The sequence below is a fragment of the Hylobates moloch genome, unplaced genomic scaffold, assembly GCF_009828535.3.
Source record: "Hylobates moloch isolate HMO894 unplaced genomic scaffold, HMol_V3 SCAFFOLD_15, whole genome shotgun sequence".
Lineage (NCBI taxonomy): Eukaryota > Metazoa > Chordata > Mammalia > Primates > Hylobatidae > Hylobates > Hylobates moloch.
This window is the reverse complement of record NW_026652290.1, coordinates 97,435,490-97,454,470: the sequence shown is the minus strand read 5'-3', so window position 1 is coordinate 97,454,470 and position 18,981 is coordinate 97,435,490. Positions and strand designations below refer to the sequence as shown.

The following is an 18,981-nucleotide window of genomic DNA, read 5'->3' as shown; positions in this document are numbered from 1 at the left end:
CTGTCTTCCCGGGGGGCAGCTGGGAACATGTGACTCATATGTTATTATGTTATTTACATGGTTCCAGGACACATTCTAGCAGACCCTCACAACCTCAGTGCCACCAATGTCAGCACAGAAGTCAGAACCACAGGAGCCTCCCGTGGGGACAGGCTGAAGGAGTCTAAAGAAAACACAAGCAAGTGGAGCCCAATATTCCAGCGAAGGAATAAAAACCAAGTTCAAATACTTCCTCCAGAAACTTACAAGTTGACCATCAGAAATTCGACTGAGCACGGCCAGGCACAGTGGCTCACGCCGATCACCTCAGCACCTTGGGAGGCCGAGGCGGGAGGATATTGCTTGAGCTCAGGAGTTTAAGACCAGCCTGGATGACACAGATCCCATCTCTTAAAAAAATACTTAAAACTAAGCTGAGCACGGTGACACGCACCTGTGGTCCTAGCTGTGTGGGAGGCTGAAGTGGGAGAATCACTCGAGCCCAGGGGCTTGAGGCTGCAGTGAGCCAGGACTGTGCCTCTGCACTCTGGCCTTGGCAACAAAGCAAGACCCCAACTCTTAAAAAAATAAAAATAAAGTTCCACCGAATGTAATTCCGTAACATCTCTAAAGGTCTCTAAAGGTCAATAGGTCTGATCCTCTGGAGTTGGCAGGAAACGGCGCCAAAGACCCCTGCGTCCTAATTCCTGGAACCTGTAGATGCTATATCCCCTTAGATGGCAAATGAGGCTCTAGATGGGGTGAAATCTCCCTTGCCCGTCACTGAGGGGGCCATGCACAGGCCGAGATCTCGCAGAACAGTTTCGCAACCATCCCATGCAGCTTCAACACCACACCTTCAGACTCAGAATCCTCAGAACCCGTGCCACAGACAGACCGCACAGGGCGGAGGTACAGATGCGTCCGCTGTGGACTTCACTGCAAAAACACAACAATAAATAACGCAGGAGATGACCTAGAAGCCTAAACGCAGGTCACCTGGGGTTAAGGGGGAGTCGTGCGCCCTGCAGGGACCTCCAAGTCACACTGCTACCGGGAAGAACAGGGGCAAGGAATGCTGCACACTCTCACCTTTGAAAAGCAGCTCCACAAACCCAGCGAGATCAAAGATTCCAACAAAGGCGCAGCTGGGCCCACACCAAGCCCGCAGTCCCACGGGGTGCAGCAAATGCAATTTGGCCTTCATTTATGCTGCACCCAATGCCGACTACCAAGAGGGACGTGAATGCTGACACACGTCCCCGACAGGCTGATAAGGAGCCGTGACACCATGTAGCAAAAGGCAACGGCCCCACGGGAACCTGCCCGCGCCAAGACGCCGCTTGGCTCTGACTTGATTCTGACTGAACGTGCAGCTTGTCTGAAGGTCCTGCCTGCCCTTCGGCCCACCTGGAGATCGACTCCCACAGGGTGCTAAGACCTCCGTGCAAAGAAATGGCTGGACACAGCCAAGGGGAGGCAGGCATAAGACCTCCCACTATGGGCAGCGCGGAGAATAGCAACAGAACTGGAGGCTCCCCCTATGGCCCCCACACACACCCCCTCAAACCCCAGCAGGCATAGGAAAGAAATGGCTGGTTTCGGCTGGGCGTGGTGGCTCACACCTGTAATCCCAGCCCTTTGAGAGGCCGAGGCGGGCGGATCACCTGAGGTCAGGAGTTCGAGACCAGCCTGACCAACAAGGAGAAACCCCATCTCTACTAAAAATACAAAACAATTACCCAGCCGTGGTGACCCATGCCTGTAATCCCAGCTCCTCGGGAGGCTGAGGCAGGAGAATCGCTCGAACCTGGGAGGCGGAGGTTGCAGTGAGCCGAGACTGAGCCACTGCACTCTATCCTGGGCAATAAGAGCAAAACTCCATCTCAAAAAAAAAAAAAAAAAGAAAAAGAAAAAGAAAAAAAGAAATGGCTGGTTTCCCAAGCTGCTCCCCTGAGACACACCCGTCAGCAGAACAAGCGCCTCCCCAAGCAAGTCCCCATCCTAATCCCTGGGACCTGTGGCCAGGCCACCTCACTCAGCCAGAGACTGCAGGTGCGACTTGAACGAAGGACCCTGAGGGTGGGTGAACATCCTGTGTTATCCGGGGACCCAGTGTCCTCACAGGGTCCTTTAAAGAGGGAGGCAGGAGGGTGAGAGTCAGAGAGACTGAAGAGGCTGTGCTGTGGTTTTGAAGGGGAGGAAGGGCCCTGAGCCGAGGGATGCAGGGTCCTCCAGATGCTGGGAAAGGCTGGCACTGACTCTCCCCTGGAGCCTCTGGGAGGCCCAGCCCTGCCCACAGCTTGACCTGAGCCCAGCGAGGCTGACTTTGGACTTCCCAGCCCAGCGCTGAGAGTGTGCTGCTTTAAGGCCCACGGGGAACGAATGCAGCTCACTCGGTGATGAAAGCGCAGTGGAAAATAGCTGCCTGTTGCCTGTGCCTGTGAAGGCGGAAGGCCCTCCTGTTCCCGGGAACCCTGCAGGGACAGCTGGAGGCCGGGACCTGGAGGCTGCAGAGGAGGTGGGAGGAGGGCTGGTCACGGGCAGCTGCCGCCTTTCCCTTGAAATCACATCAGTGTTGTACCCATCTTTAAAGTTACATTTGGGGGCCGGGCGCAGTGGCTCATGCCTGTCATCCCAGCACTTTGGGAGACCAAGGCGGGTGGATCACCAGGTCAGGAGTTCGAGACCATCCTGGCCAACATGGTGAAACCCCACCTCTACTAAAAATACAAAATTAGCCAGGCATGGGGGCGTGCACCTGTAATCCCAGCTACTCAGGAGGCTGAGGCAAGAGAATCGCTTGAACCCAGGAGGCAGAGGTTGCAGTGAGCCAGGATCACACCACTGCACTCCAGCCTGGCGACAGAGCAAGACTCTGTCTCAAACAAACAAACAAAAAAATTACATTTAGTGCCAGGCTCAGTGGCTCATGCCTGTAATCCCATCACTTTGGAAGGCCAAGATGAGCAGATTGCTTGAGTTCAAGACCAGCCTAGGCAACATGGCGAGACCCCATCTCTACAAAAAATATAAAAAATGAGCTGGGTGTGGTGGTTGGGTGCCTGTGGTCCCAGCTACTTGGGAGGCTAAGGTGGGAGGCTATCTTGAGCCTGAAGGGAGCTGTGAACACACCACCACATTCCAGCCTGGGCAACAGAGCAAGATCCTGTCTCTAAAACAAATAAAATTAAGTAGCATTTAGACAGGAAGAAGGATCCGTGTGTCTGTTTTGGACCACCCCGAACTCCGCGGGACTGTGAGCAGGGCCACGAGGTACGGGCAGGCAGAGGAACATCACACAGAAGCCACAGGTTCTTCTTTGCCTGTGCCAGGCCACAGCCAAGGCCTTTCCAGGAAACGTCACCCCACGTGTCCAGCAGGCACAGAGGGGCCCATTCTGGCACCATCTCACAGCCAAGGACCCTGGGAGTCAGCGAGGGCACCCAACTAGGATCAGCAACTGTGGCTGCCGGTTCCTCTGCACGGGGAGGGACGGCTCCCAGGCCAGGAGGATGCTGGGTATCAGCCCCCACCCAGCGGGAGGGCTGCGGAGGCCAGCAGCACGCTCAAGGGCGCCCTCCCGGCCCACTTCACTGGGGGAGGCTCCGGCTCCTCCCTGACCCAGCCGGCTGCAGAGCATGCCACCCTGCCACCCGCCTGGTGAACAGGGCAACTAGTGCCAGCCCTCCCCGAGCCCCGGAAGTCCCGGCTGCCCAGTGACGTGGAGGGGCCAGGCCAAGGCCACTGTGGAGTGAGCTGCAGAGATTCATGGAGTGGAGGTGACAGAGCACAATTACTGAGGAGGAGCAAGGCCGTGTCAGGGAGACGTTGGTCTCCCCTCCCAAGGCTCCAGCTAACGGGGGTGCAGAGAGGAAGAGGAGCCCGCCTAACGGGAAGGCTCTCCTCCCCAGGCAGGAGTGGGCAGCAGTGAGACTGGGCCCCAGGAGGGCAGGCAGGGTGGAGGGGACTGAGGCATCTCTAAGCAGCTAAGGATAAGGGACTCCACTCAGGAGCTTCCACCTCCTTTCCCTGGACCCCAGGGCTCTAAGACATAGCCTGCAAGATCAACCCAGCCCAGGGGAGCCAAGAGTCATGGGCAATACACACACCAACCAGCAGATACCCTCAAGCCCTTCCCAAAGGAAGGAAATTCAGACCTCCAGACACTGTGGACTCCGAGAGGAGAGACCATTTCCCCAAAAGGTGCTTTTGGAAGGTCTTGGAAGGAATAGCACCTGCCTCCCAGGAATGGAGCCAGGTCCCCGAGAGGAGGGCAGGACCGGGGGACAGGTGATAAGGGTCCAGTCTGGGGGACGTGGGCTTGTCTTTCTAACTAGAAGCCTGTGTGAGTACTTGTTTTGTTGTTTTGTGGAGGCAGGCATTGCCCAGGCTGGAGTGCAGTGGTGCCATGATAGCTCACTGAAGCTTTGCCTCCCCGGCTCAAGCAATCCTCCCGCCTCAGCCTCGCAAGTAGCTGGGACCACCTGCGTGCACCACCACATCCAGCAAATTCTTTTCTTTTTTTGGTAGAGATAGGGGTCTCGCTGTAATTGCCCAGGCTGGTCTCAAACTTCTAAGCTCAAGCGGTCCTCTCGCCTCGGCCTCCCAAAGCACTGCTTGTCTTTTAAGGGCTGTGAAACCTGCCCCAGCCTTCAGCCAACAGATGGGAAAGAGCAGGGGCACCTGGAGGCCGGAGGGCACACTCTGCAGAGGGAGTTTCAGCATTTTCACTCCGGGGTGGACGCTGCTACCACCTCCACAAAGGCTGCACCAAAAAGAAAGCAGGCACGCTAGGCGGGTCCGAGAAGACTGACGTCAGGATCTGCACCAAGGCCTCTCCGCCCTCTGGTCACTGGGCTCCCCCACCCTGCAGCCTGTGACCCGCTGGTGCTGGAAGGCAGCGTCCTGGCCTGGGCGCTCCAGACAGCTCTGGAAGTTTCACACAGGAAGCTGCCTGGGGCTCGGCCATGGCTGCCTGCAGCTCAGAACAGGGGGCACGGCGTGCTGAGCCCCTGAAGGGACACCTGAAGCTGGTACGCACCACTCCCTCCCTGGGCCACCCTGTCCCACCATGCCTCAGAGGGCTGGGTCTGGGTACCTGTCAGGACTAGAAAGGCCCCAGGGTGGCATCTGCATGCTGCTGGGTGCCCTGGGAGCCCACCCAGGGGGTCACATCTAAAGGCCGAGTCTGGGCCAGGCACGGTGGCTCACACCTGTAATCCTAGCACTTTGGGAGGCGGAGGCAGGATGATCACTGAGGTCAGGAGTTTGAAACCAGCCTGGCCAACATGGTGAAACTCCATCTCTACTAAAAAATACAAAAAAAATGTAGCCAGGCCTGGTGGCAGGCGCCTGTAATCCCAGCTATTCGGGAAGCTGAGGCAGGAGAATCACCTGAACCTGGGAAGTGCAGGTTGCAGTGAGCCGAGATGGCACCACTGCACTCCAACCTGGGCGACAGAGCTATACATGCATACACACATATATACACACATACATACATACATATATACATAAATGAATGCCGACTCTGGAAGTGGGAGGGGCCCGTCCAGGCCCCGTCCCACGGCCGGGAATTAATTTGCATAGGAGCAGGTGGGCTCCTTCCTGGATGTGGCCCAGGTCAATCTGTTTCTGGGAAACGTGGTGAATTGGTTGACAGGAAAAGCCTCCCTCCAGAGGCCTGGGAGCCGCCCCTTCCTCCCTGCTTCACCCCAGGGCCAGGACTGGGAGGTACCACCCAGCCCCAGTGGTCCTGAGAGGCCACAACCCCTGGCTGGCTATCTTCCCCAGCCTCTCCAGCCAGGGCTCAGCCCAGGGCACCGCAGCCCAGCCTTGTCCCGGCCTGGGGGAGGGCCCACTCCCTCACCACCCATCCTCACCACATCTCCTGAGACCAGTGCCCTGCAGCCCCAGGACGGGCTGGATCACAAAGATGGTGTTTCTTCCCAGGGTTCTAGGTGTGGGGTATGGGACCAGCACTATCTGCCCAAGGCCATCTCTTGGCCCCCAAACCTTCCCTTGGCCCAGAAACCCCTCACCCTGGGCGTCCACTCTCCTCTCTGCTCCCACAGTCCCCGCCCCACCACACTCAATCCACCCACACAGCTGTCCTGTCCCCAGCACTGGGGAGAACCTGGCATGAGCTCCAACCCCACACAGAGACTGGAAGGCAGCGAAATTGACAAGACCATGGAGCATGAAGACCCCAACCTGAACTTCCAGAACGTTCTCTCGTGAGACCCGTCCAAGCTCCTGTCTTCTCTCAGTCAGCCCATTTCAAAGATGAGGACACCCAGTGCCAGCAAGAGCCGGCAGCTCCCAGCCCTGCAAGGAGCCCCAGGCCCCTCCCACCCAGACAGGGAGACTCAGTGGCTCTAAAGAACCCGGCAGGCTGGCTGGACGCGATGGCTCATGCCTGTAATCCCAGTATTTTAGGAGGCCGAGACGGGTGGATCACCTGAGGTCAGGAGTTCGAGACCAGCCTGAACAATAAGGGGAAACCCCGTCTCTACTAAGAAAACACAAATTAGCCGGGCATGGTGACAGGCACCTGTAGTCCCAGCTACTTGGGAGGCTGAGACAGGAGAATCACTTGAACCCGGGGGGCGGAGACTGCAGTGATCCAAGATTATGCCATTGCACTCCAGCCTGGGCGACAGAGCAAGACTCTGTCTCAAAAAAAAAAAAAACCCGGCAGGCCCAGCCCCCTGCTCCGGAGACCGTTCGGTGGGCCCGCAGGGCTCTCACCGCAACCAGGCATCAGCAGGACCGGCCCCTCCAGCCGAGGCGGTGGGACCCACATGCTGGCCCAGAACAGGCCAGGCAGAGACCCCAGAAGGAAACAGTCCCTCCCGCCTGGGGCTTAGCCAGACAAAAAAGATAAGCCGGACACTGCAGCATGACAGATAAACAAGACTACCCCCAACCTAGCCCCCAGGGGAGCCATCTGGGCGGCCTGAGGCTTTGAAGGTGGAGACAGGAGAGGACATTCCCAAAACAGCCACAGCGGCAGAGGACGCACGGGGCTGACCCTCGTGAAGCGCAAGGCAGGGGCTGGTTGTGTCCACGGGAGCGCCCACCCCGTAACAGACCCTCTGGGAAGAGCACCCCTGAAGTCCACCTCCTGTGGACGGCAGAGTAACCATAAGGTCCCCACAAATGGCCATACGTCCACTCTGGGGGTCCCTGCTCCTGGGGCCTCCCCTCCAGCCCTCACGGCGGGACGTCCTCCAGCCCCATTCCTGGACATGCGGGCGCCCGGGGCCCTCTACGCACAGCCCCCTGGACAGATAGGAACCTGCTGCTCAGAGGCAAAGGGACCAGCACTCTGCACCCAGAGGAGGTCCCGCAGCTCCTGGACCACACAGGGCAGAAACAGGGTCACCTGGAGAGGGCTTCGAGGAGAAGTCCAGCCAATGCTGGGGGCCTGGACCTCCACCACCCAGCAGCTTCCAAGACCCTCTCTGAAATCCAAGGTGGCCCAGCTCTGCCCCACCCCCCACACCAGACTCCGCCCAGGTCTCAGAGCTTGCTGTGGAGGCTGGGCTGTGCCTGCAGCAGCAGCGCCTGGAGTCCACCCCACCACCCCCAGGGTCCTCCTCCACCCCCAGGGCTGAGATCCGAGCCTCCCCTCTGCTCCAAGGCACGGCCCTCCTCACCTCGACAGTGCAGTGTGCAGTGCCAGGACTGCCCAGCAGGTGGAGCCACAAGGCAGGGTCCAGGGGAGAAAAAGAAAAAGGTCCCGGCCTGACCCGGGACCACCAGCTCTGCTCTCTGGGGCGTCCTGGGCATTTACTCACCTCATGGGGCGGCCGTCCCCACACGCCATGACTGGACGTGCTGCTGTCCCAAGGCTTACAGCTCGAGGCTAGGGGACAGGGATGGTAACCAGGACAGAGGTCGCTGCCTTTCCAAAACAATGTAGAAACAGGCTGGGCGCAATAGCTCACACCTGTAATCCCAGCACTTTGGGAGGCGGAGCCCGAGGCCGAGGCAGGTGGATGAATTGAGGTGAGGAGTTTGAGACCAGCCTGGCCAACATGGGGAAACCCCGTCCCCACTAAAACTACAAAAAATTAGCCGGGTGTGGGGACGCCTGTAATCCCAGCTACTCAGGAGGCTGAGGCAGGAGAACTGCTTGAACCCGGAAGGCGGAGTCTGCAGTGAGCTGAGATGGCACCGCCGCACTCCAGCCTGGGCAACAAGAACAAAACTCCATCTCAAAAAAAAAAAAAAAAAAAACCCAGCTGGGTGCTGTGGCTCACACCTGTAATCCCAGCACGTTGGGAGGTCGAGGCAGGCAGATCACCTGAGGTCGGGAGTTAGAGACCAGCCTGAGCAACATGCAGAAACCCTGTCTCTACTTTAAAAAATACAAAATTAGCCAGGTGTGGTGGCGCATGCCTGTAATCCCAGGTAATCCCATGCCTGGGCACAGTAGCTCACGCCTGTAATCCCAGCTACTCGGGAGGCTGAGGCAGGAGAATCATTTGAACCCGGGAGGCGGAGGTTGGGGTAGCTGAGGGTGGGCCCCTTGTCTTCAAGCAAGGGGGAGAGGTGAGACCTTGTCTCAAAAAACAAACAAAAAAAAGAGTCCAGCTCGCAGCTCCTCCTCATCCCAGGGCCTTTTCTGTCCCCAAAGCACATTTCCTAGCGGGTGTTTCCGGGGCTCCTGTGCTCCCTGTCGGGCACAGAGGACTAAAAGCATCCAGGAGCCCTGCAGCCTCTTCCAGGGGCTCACAGAGAAGCTGGAATGGGCACCTCCACGGGGCGCTGCCCCTCAGCCAGGGGTTCACAGGCTGTTCTGAGGATGGGTGCTTCGGCGCCTAAGGAGGAACCCACACACCAGGGTGACGCAAGCACGAGCTGTTTTTGTTACTTGGTGACCTGTGTGCAGGTGCTGGGGGGACGGGGTGCTGGTTGGCAAGGTGGGCCAACCCCAGCCCCATCATTCATTCCTCCAGCACATGTTCTCTGAAGACCTGCCCAGGACCTCAGAGAGGGCATGCAGCCTGCAGAGCGCAAAGGGCAGGGCCCTCCCTCCCTGTCTCGTCCACTCCCCCAAAGTCCACTTCCTCCAGGCAGCCCTCCAAAGTCCTCCCTGCAGAAGCAGCAGTGCCTGGCATGGTGCCTGGGATACAGAGGTGGAAGGCATGGTGGAGCCCTCACCTCACTCCACCTCCTCGGCTGGGGTGCACAGGGCGGTGGCCAACTCCGGCCTGCCCAGGCCCACTTCCATGGCTTCCAGATCCTGTCTCCCTAGGGCCTGCTCCTGAGGCAGTGTTGGCTCCCTTTTGGTCTCTGAGGGCCTCTGAGCCACTGTGAGAGGAGGAGGGAGTCCTCAGAAAAAAGGACTGTGACTCGTGACCGTTAACAGGGTGGGGATGGACCTGTCGCCAAGACAAATGGACAGGCTGGGAAGCCACAGGGCGGGGATACACCTGGAGTGCACGCCAGGCCCATACCCCCAAGCACACGCTCTCTGCCACCTTCCTGGCCCTGCCCCCTGCCCCCTGCCAGGTTCCTCTGAGCACCCCAGCCTTGATGGAGCTGGCCCAGGGCAGGTGTCTGCAGAGATCTGAGGAAGGAAGGAAAGTGGGAAGGGGAAGGGAACACTGAGCCAGAGGCGCGGGCCCCTCCACACCTGCAGCACATCGACTCTCCAGACATGAGTCTCTGTGCGAACAGGAAGAGACTCTAGAAAGCTGAGAATCACAGACTGCCCAACCACAGGAGCACTCTCAGCCTGGGGACAGATAAGAGCATATCAATAGTGAGCCCCCGTCGGCTGCAAGCTCCCAAGCAGCCCCAAGCCCAGAGCGTGAGAACATCCCAGGTTTTCAGCAGGCTGTCTCCATCCCCAGAGCCCACAGCCTTAACCCCACTTCCAGCCACAGGCAAACTCCTATTCATCCTCCAAAACCCAGCCCAGTAATCCTGTGCTTGGAAACACTCGCCCCACCCCCCCTCCCCGGAACTCTGAGTGACACCCGGGCCCACCCCACGTCACCCCTCCACTCCCCGCAACTCCAAGTGACAGCTGCCCTCCTTCCTGGACCCAGGCCCACCCGTCACCCCCTCCGCTTCTGCTTCCCGAGTCCCCTCAGCCTGGCCCCACAGACACTGAGTCCAGATGGACCTAGAAAGGGCCTTGGAGAGCACCGGGACCAGCTGCTGGCTTTACAGAGAACACTGAAGTCCTGTGGTGTGTGTGTCCAGGCTCAGCCCACAGCTCGTCCCGAGTCCTCCCCCAACCACTCCTTTCCTGAGGCCGGAAGCAGGGGCAGGTCCCAGAACCCCAGGCTCCAGGCATGCAGCCTGTCATGGGACGGGAGGCGCTCTGTCCTGGCAGCCGTTCCCAAAAACCTCTTGGAGCCTAAGGAAGGGACCGCCCCGAAACAGCCAGTGCACATGCGGCTCCTCCAAGGGTCCCGGAGGACTCGGCTGTTAGAGGGGGAAGAGGAATGGTGACGCGAGAGGCCCCCGTGAGGCTCAGGGACCCCCAGGACTGCCCTGACAGGCTCCTGGCTCCCTGGGACCCGGGCGTCTCCTTCTACCCTGTTTATTTCCTTTTCAGGTTTGTGCTTTTTGTTCTGCAACAGATCACACCAACAGAATCTACCCACCACGTGCACAGCGTAAGGAACAAGCCAAGGCCCTGCGCAGCCAGCGCTCCCCGGAAACCTGCCTGCTCCTCTCTAGGGACTGCTTTGCAGAAGGGATTCTGAGGGTGGGGAGGAGGGCGGAGGAGGACAGCGTTTCCTAGTCAAAGTGAGGCCTGCTACGGCACAGCCCGCACAACGCTTCCCGTCACACTCAGAGGCCACAACCCCATTGTGCAGAAGAGCTCACGGAGGCCGAGGGAGGTTCGGGAGGCAGCAGGCTCAAGGGGGTACCGCCCAGCAGGAGGCGGCCGGGGCCTTCCTAGCGGGCTCTGCCCCACAGAAAGCCAGGCAAGATGCCTTCATTCCGGGCTGTGGTCTCCGGAGGGACAGAGGCCGGCCACTGGCACCTGAGCCTCAAGTCTGCAGTCCCTGGAGGAGACGGTAAAGCTGCAGAGGGCTCTGGGGGGAAAGCGGGGGGCGGCTCAGGCACCGCAAGAGTCCCCAGAACCCCTCCCAGCAGGCACGTTTGTCCCTGCTGACCCCAGCCCCAGCGAGCTCTACCTCCCCCATCTCAGGCTCTGGGGGCAGGGACAGTGCTTCTCAGGGCCTCTGCCTCTCCCTACAGGCAGACCGCCAGCTCAGCCATCCCTCTCAAAAACACAAAAACAGGTCCAGAACAGTGGCTCACGCCTGTAATCCCAGCACTCTGGGAGGCTGAGGCCGGTGGATCACCTGAGGCCAGGAGTTCGAGACCAGCCTGGCCAACATGGTGAAACCCAGTCTCTACTAAAAATACAAAAATTAGCCAGGTGTGGTAGCAGGCGCCTGTAATCCCAGCTACTTGGGATGCTGAGGCAGGAGAATCACTTGAATCCAGGAGGCGGAGGTTACAGGGAGCTAAGATGGAGCCACTGCACTCCAACAGCCCAGACGACAGAGCCAGATTCTGTTGCAAAAAAAGAAAAAAAAGAAAGAAAGAAAACACAAAAACAGGCTGGGCCACCAGACCAGCATCCTCATCCTCGGGACTAGTGCCCCAAGCTAGATAGATCTCTGTCTGTGGGGCTGTCCCGGGCACTGAAGGGTGCTGAGCAGCGTCCCTGGCCTCTGCCCTCTCTGTGTCTGCACCCCCAAACTGGCAACCAAAACATCTCCAGACATCTCCTAACACTCCCAGGGTTCAGAACTGCCCTGTCGGGATCAGTCACTGCTCTACTGAAGACCTAAGCAAAGAATCCTAAAACATGAATACCAAAACCAGCCTCGACTGGCACGGCCCACGCCTGGAGGCAGCTCCGGAAGTCAGGTGAGGACCTCAGAACCTTGGGAAAAGCCCCCCCAAAGAAATAGAATCCAACCTCATCTGTGAGGCAGGGTCCCAGCCATGGCTCAAGCACAGCAAGCCCAGGGCCCCTGGTGTGGGGTCTGGAGGGGGCCCGGCAAGCGGCCTGGTGCCGGACTCGGCAGAGGCAGCCACACTTCTCCTGTGGCTCTTCCGTACTCTCCCAAGTTTCTAAAACAAACATTTCCCCACGCCAGAAAACAGTACCTTCAAAAGTAAAGTGCCCAGAGACCTGTGGCAACACGGACAGGCCCCCAGGCCCTGGGAACCCGGCGCTTTTCCCCTCGCCATCCACCTGGGGGAGAGCTGCCAGCGCAATCCTGCCGGCATCTGCAAGAAGGCGGCTGCTCTGGAAACCCCAGGCCCCTTTCCTCTAACCCCCCCACACAGGAACATCCACAGCCACGGGGCAGCAGAGCCACCCACTCTGTGGTAGGAGTGTGGGCTGGGGGCTCCTCCTTCTCGAGGCCAGGGCGAAGCTTCAGCCCCTAGCCAGGAGGGTCCCAGCTCCCCAGGGCCCAGAGCCACAGCTGGACTCGCAGGCTCCCCGGCGAGGGCTGAAAAAGAAATGGCCTCAGCACCACCGCTGGTTGTCACCATTGGGGTCGGGGAAGCCCAGAGATGCCGCTCAACGTCCTACAATGCGAAGGACGGCCCACCAGACAACAATCTGGCCCCCAACGTCCCTAGCACCGACCGTCCCTCCAGCAAGCTCCACAGCTGCCACTCCAGGCCAGGCAGGCGGCCCCGCTGGCCCTACTGCCCACCTGCCACCGGCTGGTAAAATCACCCCCGGGGCCTCATACGCCCTGGTCAGGCCTGGGGAACCAAAGGACAATACCGCTGGCTGCGGGGCTTCTCCCCTAGAGTCCATTCCTTCCTGGACGCGGCTCACTGCGGATGAAAAGTCGGACCGAGGAAAGCACCCACTGTCAGGCCTCTGAAGGTGGCACAGGTGGTCAGACGGCGCCTTCACTGCCCGATGGAAACCCGGCTGTCTCCCATCTACCAGAAGGAGGCAGCACAGAACGCAGCCAGCGAGAGCTCCCAACCCTCCTGTGAGGCCAGAGGAGATGAAGGCAAGCCGCCCTCTGCAGCAAGGCGCCATTCTTGACCTCCTCCTCCCTTCTCGCCTGACTCGGGGCCTCCGAGTTTCCCAGGAGAGCCGGCAAGCCCTGACACATCAGTAGGGTCCTGGGGCTCACCTGCCTAGCAGGGGGAGGGGAAGCTGTCACTGTCACCAGAGAGCCAGGCCTGCTTCAGGCCCATCCTTGGAAGGTTTCAAGTTCCCTTCTGTGCCCAGCCCACAGAGGCTGGCAGCAGAAACGGCAGAGGAGGCAGGCAGGGCCCCGGCCCACCCACATCCAACCCAGCACCCCCAGTCATCAGCCACACATACACAGGTGAGCGGCTTCCCGGCGCTGGGCCTCAGTTCCCTCATCTGTAAACTGGGAAGAGCCACTGCTACTGCTGTTCGGGGGTCACAGGCAGAGTCCGCCCAGTACTGCTGTGGTAGTGGCCAAGTCCAGAGGTAGGGAACCCAGAGCCCATGCGGGGGGCCGCATCTGAAGAGCCAGAAGGAGAAGGGCCCCTGCCTAACCCGACTCTGCTGGAAGGCTCAGGAGATACTGGGTACACGGTGGGTGGGTTCAGGAGATACTGGGTACACGGTGGGTGGGCTTCAGGGCTCCCCATGTACTTGGGGCTGCTCCCTGAGCGCCTCTACCCCAGGACCCCTGCCCTCTACAGATGCAGTTCTGGAGAGTCGCCTGGAGCCCCAGCTGAGACGCCGCCAACGGCCCCACCCAGAACCACTGGCACCAGGCTGCCAGATCCTGAACCCGACTGCAGGATCCCCGAGGGCAGGAGCTGTGCGCCCCACACACACGTCTGCTGCTCACTCTGCAGTACAGGATGGCCCCTTCCCCACGCCTGGGACTGTCCTGCTGAGGCTTGCGTCAGCCTGTGGCGCAGCACCAGCATCCCCTCAACGTGGTGCTCTCAGCCTCTGCCTCCCTCGGGAGAAGCATCATCTGGGAGCGCGTTCCTGCCGGAGCCGTGAAGCCCTGAGCTGGGGCCCACCACACCTCTGGAGAGCCCTGGACTTTCCTGCAATCCTCCCCGGAAGGGTTCCCTCTCCTGGAAGACAGCGTCCTGCCTCTCAGTAGGACACAGATGCCCTGAGATGCCGCGGGGAGTGCGGGGCATTGGGCAGGGGCCTGGGCTCTGAGGTCAGATGGGAGGAAGGTGGGATCTAGCCCTGCCCGCTCCACACAGACAACCGAGGCCCCTCACCTACCACCAGGCTGCAGCCAAGGCCCAGGCAGCAGAGAGCGGCCACTCGGGGGAGAGTAATGCTCATTCCCAACTCACAAGGCTGGGACAGCACGTGCCCCTCGAGGCCAGGGCTGCACGTCCCTGCGTCCCGGGAATACATGATGCCCGCTGTAAGGGCTGCAGGACCATCCCTCCAAGCCACCCTGGGCAGGTCCGGCCGGCTCTGAAATGGCTGAGCAGCCCAGCACGGTGCTTCCCGCCTGTCATCCCAGCACTTCGCGAGGCTGAGGAGAGAGGATCGCTCGAGTCCAGGAGCTCAAGACCAGCATGGGCAACAAAGTGAGACCCCGTCTCGGCAAAAAGTTTAAACATTAGCGAGGTGTGATGTCACACGCCTGTGGTCTCAGCTACTCAGGAGGCTGAGCCAGGTGGATCCCTTGAGCCTAGGAGGTCGAGGCTGCAGTGAGCTGTGATCGCACCACTGCACTCCAGCCTGGGTGACAAAGTAAGACCCTGTCTCAAAAATTAATTAATTAAATAAAATGGCTGAGCAGGTCCAGGGGTAAGAGCCCAGAAGGAAACCTGAGTCCTTCAGCCGTGCTGCTCGAGGTCGCCAATGACCCACTGAGCCGGTGACCCAGGGCCCAGGAGCACCAGCCATCTTCCTCTTCCCGTCGCAGCTCCGCCAAGCCTCCCAACCCTGCCTGCCTTGGTGCCCTCATCAGATACCCTCTCCTTCTCCCAGAGGCCCTGGAGGTTCCAGACCTGCCCTGGCCAGGTGGTAGTATGGACAAAACACGTTCCTTGATAAGCCTCCGTTTCCCCACCGGCAGCAAATGGCTCACAGGGTCACCATGCAGCGCGTGTCCAGCACACAGCATGGCCCCACAGGTGCTCCAGGGCTAGCTGAGGGCTTTTCACCTGAACCTCTGTCCACTCTCAATCCTGGGAGGCCAGCGTTCCTGTCTATCTCCTCTCTGGAGGCTGCTGCCCTGTCCACCCTGAAATCCCCTTGAGAGGACATGGCAAAGGTTAGATCACACCAGCCTCTTCAAACCCCATAGAAAACTGGGCGTGTGTAAATCTGGAGGGGTGGACATGGGACGTGCATTCCCCCGTCCTCAGAGGGCAGCCTGATGAGCATGTCACGGAGGAGGACACAGAGGGTCAGAGAAAGCTCACGGCAAGGAAGATGGATCCTGCCTTCTGCAGGGGAGGCAGTCTTCTACCAGACAGTTAACAAGAAGCCCTACCACCCCACCAGAGATGGGAAAAGGAGTTCATTCTCACCAGCAAAAGGGAAATGCAGACATACCATGGTAAGAGGCAGGCAGCTGCATTTTTCCCATAGGAACGCGGGGCAGACAGAAGACTACGTCACCAAAGGGACCCTCAAAAATGAGCCTTTGGGCAACAAATGGGCCATTTGGGATGCAGACAGATATCCAAAGCCTGACTTGCGCCGGGTGCAGTGGCTCACACCTGTAACCCCAGCACTTTGGGAGGCCGAAGCAGGAGGACTGCTCGAGGCCAAGAGTTTGAGACAAGCCTGGACAACATAGCAAGACCCTATCTCCACAAAAAAATACAAGTTAGCCGGGCGTGGTGGCACACGCCGCCCATAGTCCCAGCTACTCAGGAGGTTCAGGCAGGAGGATCCCTTGAGCCCAGGAGGTCGAGGCCTCAAAGAGCTGCGATCGCACCACTGCACTCCACCCTGGACTACACAGTGAGACCCTGTCTCTAAAAATACGGTGAAAATGAGCATCGTGAGTCGGGTGTCACAGCCTCCGAGAAGCCTCTCCCACGCACTGCCTTCTTCACCAACTCCCAGCCCCCGCCAAAGCCGGCTGCGTGCTCCCAGGACATCACGACCTATGCTAAGGGATCTGTAGGCACAGCTGTCGGCAGGTCCCTGAGAGCACAGCCAGCATCGTAAGCAGCCCTGAATTCCCCGCCTCAAACATAGCAAAGCCGCTGGGCGGTGGGGAGCTGACAAATGATTGCTTGCATCTGTCCACCTGCAAACAACCGCCCACAGGTGCAGGTGTCCTAAACACACTTATCAGGGAAATCAGAAAAAAAATGCTACCTTTTCTGGCCAAACAGGAAAATAAGCCTATTCTTAAATCCTAGAGAAGACGTTTCTCTTTTGCAGGAAAAGGTTCTGAGCTGAGACTGTTTCATGGTTAAAGTAAAAACAATGCTTGAAACTCACGCCCAATGAGGAAATCTGGGACGAAAGAAGTCAGGGGCTGGGGGAAGCAGAGAGCCACTATCAAAGGACACAGGTAACAGGGGAGTCTGAATAACATTACACTCGATAACCCTCCCTCCATGACTTTCCTTGCGATGTCCCTCTTTTTCTCCAATCTAAATCCCACATCTCCTCCAAGAAACACTGCCATGACGATGAAAACCACCATGACGCTTGAGGTGGAGTCCACCAACGTCCTCTGTCCGACCAAAAGCATGGAATTCCTCGGAGCCCACTCGAGTAAGCTTTGACTTCCTCCCTGCCAGTCATGCCGGACACAGGGCTCGACAAACACAGGAGACGATCCTCCGACCATCCTGACTCAACGACTGGAGACTGAGGTGGCCGCTGCCAGAGGCGCGGCAGGAGGAAACGTCATGGAAATAAACAAGGGCGGCCACAAGCATATGGGGTCCAGGAAGCGGCGGGCGCGAATCAGGGGCAGGAGGAGTCCAGGGCCTGCCTAGCGCCGGCCGCGCCCGTCTCCCGAGCCCCCTCGTGTCAGGCCCGGTGCCCGGTACTCAACATGCGCTCGCACTTCGCCCTCTAGACAGCCCTGGCAGGACGCGTCCTCCTAGTTGACATTTCACACTCGTGAAGACGAAGGCTTAGGAACATCTAGTGCTTTGCACCAGGTCCCAGGGTGGATGGTCCCGGTCCCGACTGGGGAAACCGTCGCCCGCGAACGTGTGGGGAGGGGGCTGGGCCGAGAACGGGGACCCCGGGCGGGACCAGAGGTGGGGTCCAGACCCGGGCAGGGGAGCCGAGCCCAAGGCAAGCAGGCGGGCGGCATTACCTGCTGCGGGGGGCGCCTCTCCGCCGTCACCAGGTGCGCCGGGGACCCGGGCCCCGCGGTGCCGGAAGTGGCAGTAGGGCCGCCGGCAGGGCCCCCCGGGCGCCCCAGACCAATAGGGGCAGTCAATGGCCCGGAAGAAGCCAGTGGAGCGTAGCATGGTCCGTCCCGCGGCGGGGCCCCGGCCCGGAGTCGCCCGGGCCCCAGGGCCCCCTCACTGGCGCCGCGGTCGCCGCCGCCCGCGCCTCACGGACCCCGCCGCCGCCATCTTGCTCCGAGGCCCCCGGAGGCCCTCGGGACGCCGCCGCAAGGGACCCCGGGAGGGGCTGCCCGCAGCGCGCCTGCTCAGAAACGCCTGCTCCTGCGCGACCGAGGCTGTTGGCGGACCCCTGGGCCGGGACAGACGGCCGCGGGAGGAAGTAAGGAGGGCGGGGGCTGCCCTGCCTGCGGTCTCCGGGAGCCTCGCCAGCGCCGCCGCCTGACCTTCGGCGGCTGTAGCGGCGCCATCTTGAGCCCCAGGCCCCTGCGGCGCCAGGGCTGTCCACGGCGCGCCTGACCAAGAAAGCCCCGCGGGGCCCGCTATTACTCATTTGCATATCATTTCCATTCGTTAGCATGTCACCTTAAAGCGCCCTCTGCTGGACGAGGAGAGTTCTGCGGGGAGGTGGCCTTAAACCTGGGCCAGGTGAAACCCACGGGTGAATTACTCCGTTCACACTCTAAAAATCCCCTCGCCCTGGTATACAGCTGGCTCTCAGGAAACGCCTTAATCTCCCCAACCGAGGTAGTCAGTCTAATGACCAGGTCCACGTTCACTCATTTGTTCAACAAATATTGAGCGCCTACTGTATACGGGGCTAGATGGTGCATTTTAACAGACAAACGAGGAACAAGGCTGGGATGGGGCAACTCTGTAGTCTGGTGGAGTAGGCCCACGTCTTAATGGGAAGTTTAACCTGGTGCATTTTGGTGGGATTGTAAAATAGTGCCACTGCTATGTAAAACAAAAAACCCAAAAAGTTTGTTTTTAAGAGTCAGGGTCTTGCTCTGTCACCCAGGCTGGAGTGCAGTGGTGCGATCACGGCTCACTGCAGCCTCGACTTGCCTGGCTCAGGTGCTTCTCCCACCTCAGCCTCCCGAGTAGCTAAAACCACAGGTACGCACCATCGTGCCTGGCTAATTTTTTGTATTTTGTGTAGAGACGGAAAAAGTTCAACAGAGTTACCCTATTAGCAACTCTATTCCTGGGTATACACCGAAAAAGAATAGAGAGCAAAGCCTTAGGTCGGGCACAGTGGCTCATGTCTGTAATCCCAACACTCTGGGAGGCTGAGGCGGGTGGATCACTTGGGCCCAGGATTTCAAGACCAGCTTGGCCAACATGGCAAAACCCTGTCCTAGTAAAAATACAAAAATTAGCTGGGCGCAATGGCTCATGCCTGTAATCCCAACACTCTGGGAGGCTGAGGCGGGTGGATCACTTGGGCCCAGGATTTCAAGACCAGCTTGGCCAACATGGCAAAACCCTGTCCTAGTAAAAATACAAAAATTAGCTGGGCGCAATGGCTCATGCCTGTAATCTCAGCTCTTTGGGAGGCCGAGGAGGGAAGATCAACCGAGGTCAGGAGTTTGAGACCAGCCTGGCCAAGATGGCAAAACCACGCCTCTATTAAAAATACAAAAATTAGCTGGGCGTGGTGGCGGGCGCCTGTAGTCCCAACTA

General features: G+C 59.3%; 2 protein-coding genes across 3 annotated transcripts in view; one reads left to right on the top strand and one right to left on the bottom strand.

Moving 5' to 3' along the window:
- REXO1 (RNA exonuclease 1 homolog) overlaps positions 1-17,736 on the bottom strand; it is a 32,486-nt gene extending 14,750 nt beyond the window's left edge. Inside the window, exon 1 of one of the 2 annotated variants that reach the window (XM_058428247.1) lies at positions 17,262-17,736. In XM_058428247.1, the coding sequence (XP_058284230.1) occupies positions 17,262-17,418 (157 nt within the window). In that variant the 5' untranslated portion in view covers positions 17,419-17,736. The remainder of the gene's footprint in view (positions 1-17,261) is intronic. The other variant, XM_032176719.2, reaches the window with a different exon arrangement.
- The window catches only part of ADAT3 (adenosine deaminase tRNA specific 3), a 147,278-nt gene that overhangs the window by 60,790 nt on the left and 67,507 nt on the right, over positions 1-18,981 (top strand). The window lies entirely within an intron of this gene.